The 10,619-nt window shown below is 46.4% G+C and overlaps 1 protein-coding gene across 1 annotated transcript; it reads left to right on the forward strand.

The window, feature by feature from the left end:
* The first annotated feature begins 3,408 nt into the window (after positions 1-3,408).
* LOC119431605 (transportin-2-like) lies at positions 3,409-6,081 on the forward strand. Its single transcript, XM_037699084.1, has one exon. The coding sequence runs from the start codon at positions 3,409-3,411 to the stop codon at positions 6,079-6,081; it is 2,673 nt and encodes an 890-aa protein (XP_037555012.1).
* The last annotated feature ends 4,538 nt before the right edge of the window (positions 6,082-10,619 follow it).

Raw genomic sequence — 10,619 nt, forward strand, 5'->3', positions numbered from 1 at the left:
ACTTCCCTGCTCGGTTTGGTAGGGGTTTATCAGAGCGTACGAACATCGCACGCAAGCTGAAGGTGCATCGGCGAAATGACAGTCAGACTCTTCCCGTACGGTATGTGGATTAGTCTCTTTCGTCGAGTCTGAGGCACCTGCTTCCCTTCCCAGACGTCCTGCACATGATGCACTTGTGCCGCAAAGCTGGCCAAGAGGCAGGTGGAGCGTCCAGTGGCGTTGCTTCTTTTGAAAACCCGCCTGCAGATGACGAAGTAATCGTCGTGTTCCAAGTGTGTCCGCTTTGGCAGAGGAGCTCTGCAGCCGATGATGACGTTATGATCATTGAATCTTCGGATTCAGGTAGTGGGAGGACAGAGCGGGCAAGCGATACGTCCGAGACCACCTCCTTCTCTGAACGCAGATGTTCTGGATATTACGATCCCCCTGCCGCGTCCGGAAGCTTTACTTCTCGGCCAACCCGCCCCTTCCGCCGATGTGATCGCGGCGTGACAGCGGGTTCATCTGGCCTGCCTCATTGGGCCACGGCGCACAGCGAACAGGAGACGGCTTCGGCAACCGGTGAAGGGACGAACTGCGGTCGTGATCGCATGCGCGATCGCATGCGCGATTTCAACACCGCGACAGCTTTTCACGTGCTGCGGTGGTGCCGAAGAGTAGGCAGCATGGCGATTAATTAGTCTGTACTGCGAGCGCAGGTACAGCCGTTCCATTGAAGCCTACGTCGCAGAAGTACGCGGTATAATGCGCTCTCCCCTCGAGCGTAATCGCCTGCAGTGTTTATAGCAACACTTCTTTCTATAAATGTGCCAAGCCATAAAGAGGCTTTACGTAAGTTAGTCATGGTCGCAAAGCTAAAAAGAAAAAAAAAAGGAAAAATCGCAAGAACTTAATATGCTTGACACGCAAATGTGGCGTCTAATGTAACTAATTCATGTGTTTACTGAGGGCATATTACAGCCGGTACATAATATGCTCTTACAAGATGACCTGCGATGAGTAAAAGAACCTTTCCTCATGTTTTCATTTCTCTTTGTGTCTTTTGGTTCTTTATGCACCCTGTCCATTGAATTGTTACAGCTGCGGGTGTGTAGCTGGCTGCAGTTTAGTTATCACCTGCTCTGCTTCCTTCCTTGTACTTATCATTAATACACTATCTCTGTGGTAACAAAATACAACTACCTGTGCTACATATTTTGCCAACGTGTTTGCTTTAACGCAAGTTTTGAATTAGCGCTAATTGCAATCTCTGTGAAATTGTCGGTGTCAGCTATTAGTCTTAAAAAATATGGTAATGTTAAATAAAATGTGTAGTATAAGTAGTGCTGTAATTCTTGTTACAATTCTGAAGTTGTTATGCACTGTTGCACAATGTATAAAAGAATAAAATTGATGCACAACTTTTGAATGTGGTGTTTTTCAGTTTTCAACTCGAGCTAAGAAAGGTGCACGAGTTGTGTGACAAAGTGCCAACAAGTGTACCATAAAGTAAGACAGCTGTTCTATACTGTTAAATTGCATTATCTATTGCCAATCAGTTGCTTTCAGGAAGCATTTTGTAATGCGCAGATGTAATGCACAGATTATTTAATCTAAGTTAGAATATTGTTCTTGTTGTACTTTATTATCGGTGACTTCTTTTTGCATCAATGTAGCCTTTTTCTTTATATGTTACGAGTACTTTATTTGCTTAGGGGGTTAAATCCCAAGTTCTGAATAAAACGTATGTGAGTAGAGTGACATATGTTTAACGTAAAGCCTTTTTATTATATGAGATGTGGTGTGATGAAATGAACTTTTGTGTGAGTGACGTACTGTTTTGGTGGTACAGAGTGGCATTGCAGTGTCGTGCAAATGTAGTTGCATGTTCAATGTTTCTTTAAAACTGTTTTGCATGGTTAGCCATTGATTCCAGTTTAATAGTAATGAGAATTAACTGTCTTGCGTTCATGGTGATGCTCTGCTGACTGATACATTTGACACTTCCGGAAGACAATAACAAAGAGTGATGAAATATTCACTTTTTGTTGCTAACGTGCCATATGATTTATGGCAAGTTATAGCTATGGATTATTATTCTATGTTGTCTTTTCACAATAGTCATTTTGAGAAGTGACTTTGCATTGTCGGCAAGAGTTTTTGACTGATTTTAAATCGGCTCGACACTGCCAGCCATGAGTTAAACGACTTACATGGATTAGTTACATTACTCTATTTGCTAGACTCCTGCACCACGCACTGAGGGTAACTTTACACACACTGGTGGAGTCATCGGACTCATCGAGAACAGTTGCCTGAATCCTTCGGCGGCTTCATGTGATGCTTTATCTCAGTTGCCTGACTCATCTGGAATAGTTTACAGACTCCCTCAGCACCTAGTGGTCTTGCAAACCTCTTGAGAGGGTCCACGAGACTACCAGAATAGAGAGTGCACGACTATTGTGTAAGGAGTATATACGCTGCCCGCGCGTCGCATCTTGGAGTTAATATGCGGCGGGTGCAACGCCTGAGGGCGAGCTGCGATGGCTGGTAGCTTCATGCGCGCGGTCTTCTCGGGGGGTCTTCCCGGTCTTCCCGAGCGCGATTCCTCGCGGTCAGCTAGTGAGATCTGTCCATGTTTGTCTGGGCTTGTTAATTTAACCAGTACGCGAATGTTTACTTCAATTTACACCGTCGATAAAAATCAGTCTTACTTCAGATAATTGTATAAGAGTTTGCTACCCTATCAATGCTTCGCCTTTCAGGCAATACTGCGGCTTTTTTGTAGAGACGAAGATACGATGGAACATTTTCAATTTCTAATCGATGATTCTTGATCTTAAAAAAATAACATAAGAATCACCCTGTATTTAATTTTCTGGGATTATATATGACTGTGCCTAATTGACTGTTCTCGGTAGCCTCAATCTTGGGCAGAGCGACAGGAAGGTTCTTGCTGTAACCTAAAAATTAATTGCAAGGTAAATGCGATTCAATCTCTTAATTTTGACCTTCCTGTTTCCTTTTTATTTCTGTAAAATTTTGTCCGATTGGTTCTATTGTTTTATTTTTTCATTTATTTCTTAGTTTTATATATTCCATCTCTTCTGATTTTAACCTATAAATACATTTGAGATCTCAATATTAGCTTCATTTGTTTTCCATCTTTATTCCACATTTTATTTTGAGCTAATCGGTGCTTAACCAATCCCCCTGAGTGGGTAGGTGCCACAAACTCACATTTTTTTTCCATCTAGATGGCTATGTAGTGGCAAATGGGCACCGTACTATCACTATGTTAGGCCAATCATCGCGCTGTATGGGGAACTGCCATTAGGAGACGTAGTAGAAGAAGAAAAAGAAGAAGAAGAAGGTGCCTTGCTCGAGCTTTCATGGTTCCATTCTGTCCTCGAAAACAACACCCACGTAATGAGCTGCCGTTACGTGGGATTCCCGTTCGTGAAGAAGAGTGGTCAGTCGTCTTCACCATGGGTGCCGCAAGAGGAACGGCTTCAGCAAATCTTGCAGCTTCTGAAGGATTCGCTGTCTGCTGATGAAGCGACGAGGATAACGGCTCGGCAGGAAATCAAGAAGCTGAGTGAAATTCCTAACTTCAGCAACTACCTGGTATTCATCATTGCAGAGTTGAAGTTTGAGAATGAGCGGTTGACAAAACCAACCGGATCTTTGTTGGATGAAGATGTGACTGCAGACTCTGGCAACGTTCCCCGGCATGTGAGCGACTACACCGAGACAAACAGCTTCGAAAGCGTGGGCGATCCCTTGGCGGTGATCGTTGCTGCTCTGGGCTTCTTCATCACGACTGACTCGACGCTCGAGCTCACACGCTGGCCTGAATTGCTTCGGCGGCTCGGCGAACTGCTAGACTCGAAGGACGACAGAGTCTGCGAGGGTTCTTTCGGGGCGCTGCACAAGATCTGCCGGGACTACGCTGAGGCGCTGGATACAGGGCCACTGAAAGATCAGCTCACTGTTCTTGTACCCAAGTTTCTGAAGTTCTTTCGGCACAACAACCCTCGGATCCGGTTCTGCGCCATAACTTTCATCAGCCTGCTATTCCTCAATCGCGCACATGCGGTGATGGTCCACGCTGACTCCGCTGTTGCGAGCTTACTGCAGTTGGTATATGAAGAAGACTCCAAAGTGCAGAAAACCATGTGCCGTGCTCTGGTAGTGCTGCTAGAACATCAAATCGACTGTCTCATCCCTCATATGAGCAGCATCATAGAGTACGCGATGGCCAAGATGCAAGATACCGACGGAAGCGTTGCTCTAGAGGCGTGCACGACATTGGCCTTTCTGACGAAGAAGCCAGTCTGCAAGGAAGCACTGGCTCCGTGCTTGTCACGCCTAGTCCCCATTCTAATTCAAGGTATGAAGTACTCAGACTCTGACTTAAGACAATGCAATGAAGACGTACGAGCCATCCGTCCTACGCTTAGCCAGATTAAAAAAGCAACAGAGGGCAACACTGGCGGATGTTCTGTGGCAGACAAAATACACGTCGATGACAACATCTTCTACAAGTGGAATATGAGGAATTGCTCAGCGGATGTGCTGGACGGGATAGCCATGGTGTTCAGCGCGGAAGTGTTTCCCCTGCTGCTGCCTTTGCTTAAGGAAATGCTGCACAAGGATTGGGTGATCAAGGAATCGGCCATTTTTGTCCTTGGGGTCATCGCTGATGGTTGCATGGAAGGCATGTCCCAGTATCTAGAAGATCTGACCACGTACTTGCTTCTCCGCCTTAGAGATGACAAAGCCCCTGTGCGGTCGGCCGCCTGCTGGACCCTGAGCCGCTACTTCCACTGGATGTTGAACCAGCCGAACCACCGCTACTTCGAGCCACTGGTGAACCAACTACTGGAGCGGGTCATGGACGACAGTGAAATGGTCCAAGAAGTTGCTTGCAATGCCCTTATCACTCTAACAGAGGAAGCCAAAACAAAGCTCGTGCCATACCTCAACGCCATTTTGGACACGATCTATTGTAGCTTCAGGAAGTACAGGCGTCAACGTTTTTATATGCTGTACAATGCAATAAGAACGCTTGCAGACTGTGTAGGACCAGAACTCAAAAGGCGAGAGTTCATCCTATCTTTCATGAAACCACTGACCGATGAGTGGTATGAGATGGCAGACTGTGAGCTGAATCTATTTTATCGGCTACGGTGTCTGGGTAGTGTGGCTACTGCAGTTAAATCTGAATTCTTGCCTTACCACGTGCCCGTCGCAAAAATGTGCCTCCGCCTCGTGCAACTGGGGAGGCAAGGCTTTTTTGTCAAAGCACTCCGCCTCAGGCACTCGTATACCCCGGAAAAACCCTTTGTAGTTGCGGCGCTGGAAGCGCTCAGTGGACTGGCGGAAGGTTTGGAAAGCGACATTGAGCTTTTTGTCGCGGATACCAACATCATTGAGCTCATGTTCCAGTGTGGGAAGGACTCGGTGCCAGAAGTGCGTCAGGCCACGTTTGCCCTTCTTGGAAACCTCACCAAAGCCTGCTTCAACTGTCTTGTGTCCGTTACGTGCAGATTCCTTCCTATACTTGGTGAGAACTTGAACCCAGAGATCATACCAGTGTGCAATAGTGTGACCTGGGCAATCGGCGTGATCGCCATGAAGTTGAGAAGTGGTGTCAAACCGCACATGTCTGATGTGGTTACTAGACTGGTGACTAACATGAAGCTCTCGAAGACGTCGAAAACCTTGCTTGAGAACACTTCTATTGCAATTGGATGTCTTGGTTACGCTTGCCCAGAGGAAATGGCGCCGAAGTTACTTCAGTTTATAGGTCCATGCTGCTCAGCACTGGGAAAAGTTCAGAACTGTGAAGCGAAGGACTTCGCGTTTCGTGGCATCTGCAGTATGGTTTGTGTGAACCCGGATGGAGTCATTCTTGACTTCATTTTCTTCCTCGAGGCCATCCTTTCCTGGGCCATTCCTGAGGACGACTTGAAGCAGTCAGTCAGTGACCTGCTCCACCGCTTCAAGAAGATGTTTGGGAGCAAGAAATGGCAGCACTTCTCCGAACAGCTTCCACCTGCACTCAGGAGGCGAATGCTGGACAACTACGGCATCTGAGGAGGGTTCTCCGCCGACGACGCGACGATGACATTTATGTAAACGCAACAGACGATACCCGCTCAAGTGGTGAAGACATAGGATGTCGGTAGTGATGTTTTTCACCGCACACGCATTTGTCGTATTATTTAGGGCGTTCATGTGCGCTGTTGCGCATATCAGTCGGACCAAATAATGTATTTCATAGAAAACAAATGCTTCGCACAACAGTTTCACTTGAACATCGCTTTAAATGCTAGTAAAGCTTCGCATCAGTTCCCCTGCCGATGTGCTCAAAAGTTCCAATGGTGAAATAACATGAAGTTGGTGATACGCTCCACCACTACGGTTATCTAGAATGGTTATCACAATTTAACCACGTCAATGATATATTCACCCAAACGCTCAGTTCAAGATCTTTCTACTTTTACGTCAGAGTGAATCAGCATTTAATCACAGGACGAAGCGTATAGTTTAATCGGGCAACATTAGAAGGAAGCTTTACCTCTGGGTCAACTCTGATTCCCCGTTGGAATACATGTGAAACGCAGAAATACTCTCATTAGAGAAGCAATGAACCCATTTGAAGATGTTTGGTGCATGTTAGAGAAAAATCTCAAATATAGAAACTATATGAAGTGGAACATTTATATAGAACTTGACAGTTTGCATAAAAATTTTCAGAATTACGTAAATTGAAAAAGAAAAGAAAACGCTTAACCTTGAACTCGGCCGCGCAACGCTTGAAACCGTGAATTGCCCAGCGTTTCCCGGAAGTGCGCGCGTACTTGTCATCTTATTATCATGATGATGATAATTTCTTTTCGCGCGTCTCGAACTTACGGCCGTCACTGCGCGTTGCATAGCGCAACTTGCGAGAAGGGCAGCTAAGCCCGCTCGACTCATGGACTCTGAACTCCTGGACCACCCACTGCAGAGCGGAGGAGCTACCTACGCTCGCGCACTCTTTTGATTAAAGTTTATTCTCTCTCTCTCGCTCTCTCTCTCGCAACACCGACACCGCGTTGCAATGCCGACAACGCGTTCCAGCAGACCCGCTCCGTGAATGCGTCTCTCTCTCTCTCGCTCTCATAGCACGCAAAACCTCTTCAACTCGCAGGGCATGCAGGGCACGAGCGTGCGAACGCGCCAGCTGTGGACGAAGACGAAGACGCTCGAACGCAGTCATATGGTTCGCATAAAAGCCAAAGACGATAAGGTCATCATCATCATCATCAAATGCATGTTCTGCAAGCGTGGCTGTATAGCGTATAGTGGTAACGACGCTCGCTTTGGGACCGGGGGCACGCGGGTTCGAATCCTGCCTCGGCAAGAAAGTTTTTTTTTTCTTCTTGATTGTTTCTTAATGCGAAGCACGAATCACAAATTACGGCTGGCTTAAACAGCTTCGCTCTTAAAGGAAACTGGAACCACAAAGTTCACAAATCGGCAACTCTGCACCGCAATCGGATAAAACCCTTTTGTTAACGGCATGGGTTAAAGCATCACAAGCGGAAATAGTGATATGGGTTAAAGCATCACAAGCAGAAATTGTGATACTATATAAGTTTACAACCTTACGCGAAGTTGTTACAAGGCTAACAATAGTTTCGCAATAGTCCTACTGAGACATATACAGGGTGCCCCACGTAACCTGTTTCTAATTTTTTTTAAAAATCAGCGGCCCATTCCACTCTCTGAAGATAGTTAGTTAACCAGTGAAGCTGAAACCTGCACCCCGGTGTTTATCACTGGGTTAATCCCGAGGTTTCATTAAAGTATTTCTCAATTGTGAGGGCAACACGTTCGGCTGCGACGGAGAGAACGACGTCACTGACGGTATGCCCGCAGTCCGCCGTTGTCGCTTGCGTTCGATGTTTCGAGTTTGCTCGGCGGCGTGGTTAGCAGCATTCTCCCGCCACTGCTGCTTGCGATTCTTCAAAATTAAATAGCTTCAAAGTTAAATCTGCCCGTTACGGTGAGACAATGAATCGCTCATGCCCCCGTAAACGCGGCCTCCCCATTACGACGACAGAAGAGAAGTGAAATTCTGCGCTGAAATGATTATCGGCAACGCAGACAGCTGTGGAAGCAGGCGACGACGACGAACGTGGGAGCAGTGGCACGAGCGCGTGCCGAGCACGAGCACGAGCCAACGAGCCACCTGCAGAAGAAGACGACGAAGCTAGAGCCAATGCTTATTTTTTTCGAAAGCTTGCTCTTAGGCATAATACAAAGCATATCAAAAATACACGAACAGACTTGACTCATGCAAAAAATCTAGAAGTGAACGATGATACGGTCCATGAATCCAAAGTTCCAGGTCGGGTGGGTGGCCAGGCCGAAGGCCTGCTGCCCGTAGGTGGCCGAGACGGCTTAGGTGAAGTCCTGGGCACGTCCATAATAGGTGTGTCACTGTCACATTTTGAATCGTAGTGTCACAAAATGGGCATGATGTATCATAGGGACCGTGGTACTGTTGTGCCCAAAGAGCGTTCACATACGGGGTGAGTGCGACCCCGACACGCAGCCTCCGTAACGTAACCTCCTCTCGGCGGGTTAAGCCACCAGGGAGGTCTGATCCACACGGAGGTATAAGAGCTCGTGTGGTACGTCGGATGTTTTCTTTTTCCCGGAGCTGTTGTCCGCAGGCGTCTTCAGGAAAATTCGGAAGTGGGTACGTTATGTTCTCTGGCTGGGTTGCCAAATCTGCTTCAAGTAGACCCGGCGGGGCTGCTCGAGGCACCCACTGAACGCGTATCACTAAATTCGTAGTGGCAGCAATACGATGAATGCTATCCGAGAGAAGAGAGGACCGAGATACCCTACGTATGCCAATGCTTATGATGATAATTTTCTGTGCTCAGGCGACTTCGCCTAGCCATATACGATTTCGCCTAGACATATATGCTCCCTGTTTCAACTAAATCTAAAAACAACGCGCCTTCTATTAGCCCCGAGAACGACCTACAGGGGCGCTGCGAGCGCAGCTCGCGTGACTTCAGGGCACGGACTCGCGCCTGTCGTCTGTTGCCGTTCGGGCGCTGTCCGGGCGCTTTCTGCAGTGTTTCCGTTTGTTCGCTGTCGTTACCTGTGCTTGTATACTAAAGACGATCCTCTCAAATACATTTTTACTACGTCATCATTCGCGCAAACTTATTCAAAGAGCTTATTTCTTAGACGACAATTTATTTCTCAAGGGCAACGCTGCAGTGCCAGCCGAAGGAGCTCAGAGTAGCCCGTTGCGTGTTTTTCATGCGCGGATCTAGACTTTGCAGATTGAGAGACTAATTAAAAAATCATAAATAGCACGTGACCAATAAAAGCATAAACGCATAAACATAGCACATAAGAATCCAGTTAGGATACCATACGTACATATGACTGCTACATTTACCTTGATTTTAACCAATTAAAACGTGTTTGCTTATGACGAGTAGCTCATGGTATAATATCTAATTTTTCATTTCTTCACAGAAACGCCCGGCTGCAAAACGAGGACCTGACATAGCAGTTTAGATTCAACCAGCACCGCTTATTCCTTTAACTGCTTCTTAAAATTAGGCCGTTCTTCACAGGTTAATTTCAAGTGGCAGTAAATTGAAGTAAAACTAATTGAGGCTTACAACCATTTGCAGAATACGCAAAGGAATGTACCAATATTTATTCACTGTTCCGTGCTACACGTTCAACTCACTTGTGCAATTTACTGCTGCTTGTTGCTTGAGGAACAGACATCACGAATCTGTTTGGCGAACTGACACAGGCTGCTCGGCCCAAATGTTTTAGTGATATATGCCTTTTGGACCGTATGGCTGCAGCTAGAAAGAAGCCGAAGCTTCATTCATTAGCAGTATGAGGCTTATTGAAGATACCGTTATTCCCCTGTGGAGGTCAAAAATCAAGTGAATTCATTTGAGGCTTGTGGGGTCTTCTCTATGAGGCGGGTATGTGAGGATCTCTTTTATGTACTCACGAAGCGAATAGTTCTCAGTTTGTGTAGTTAGACGACGCAGGATCGAGACATGGTGAGGCAGAAGGCGTTTGAATTTTCCCCTTCAGTGCAGTCTAAGCTGCGCTGTGTAGCCTTGAGTATACCTTAGGCATTGCAATGGGCGCTTAAAGAACTGCTTCATGGTTTCAATTCGAAGTTGTAGTGAACTGATGGGTTTCGCGAATAATGCGTGCCTCGCCACAGTCGGTAGATTTGGTTGCGTAAGGGCTGTGCCATGATGTCGATAAAGGCAACTGAGGGTCACTATGAAACATTTTCTCGTGTGCAATTGATAGGCTCTCGATCTTAACCACGAAACTTTTCTTTCAGGTGATTGCTGTCATGGTATTCGTGAAGTATATACATACTATATACGTGACGCGCCGTCTGTTAACAGCCATGAGCAATGCGTTTTCTGGGTGCCTGTTTCAGAGAACGGCGAAAGTATTAGCAAAAGTTTTCATGCAAAATGCGCGCATCTTCCTTTTAATCATTAATAAAGTAGCCATATTTGACTAACAACTGACGATATAGTAATAAGCATTATCATAAAAGATTCGCTGTG

This window comes from Dermacentor silvarum, chromosome 10 (assembly GCF_013339745.2).
Source record: "Dermacentor silvarum isolate Dsil-2018 chromosome 10, BIME_Dsil_1.4, whole genome shotgun sequence".
NCBI lineage: Eukaryota > Metazoa > Arthropoda > Arachnida > Ixodida > Ixodidae > Dermacentor > Dermacentor silvarum.

Excerpts from the sequence above, each read along its gene's own strand:
- LOC119431605 (XM_037699084.1), top strand. The coding sequence starts at position 3,409 with ATGAGCTGCCGTTACGTGGGATTCCCGTTCGTGAAGAAGAGTGGTCAG.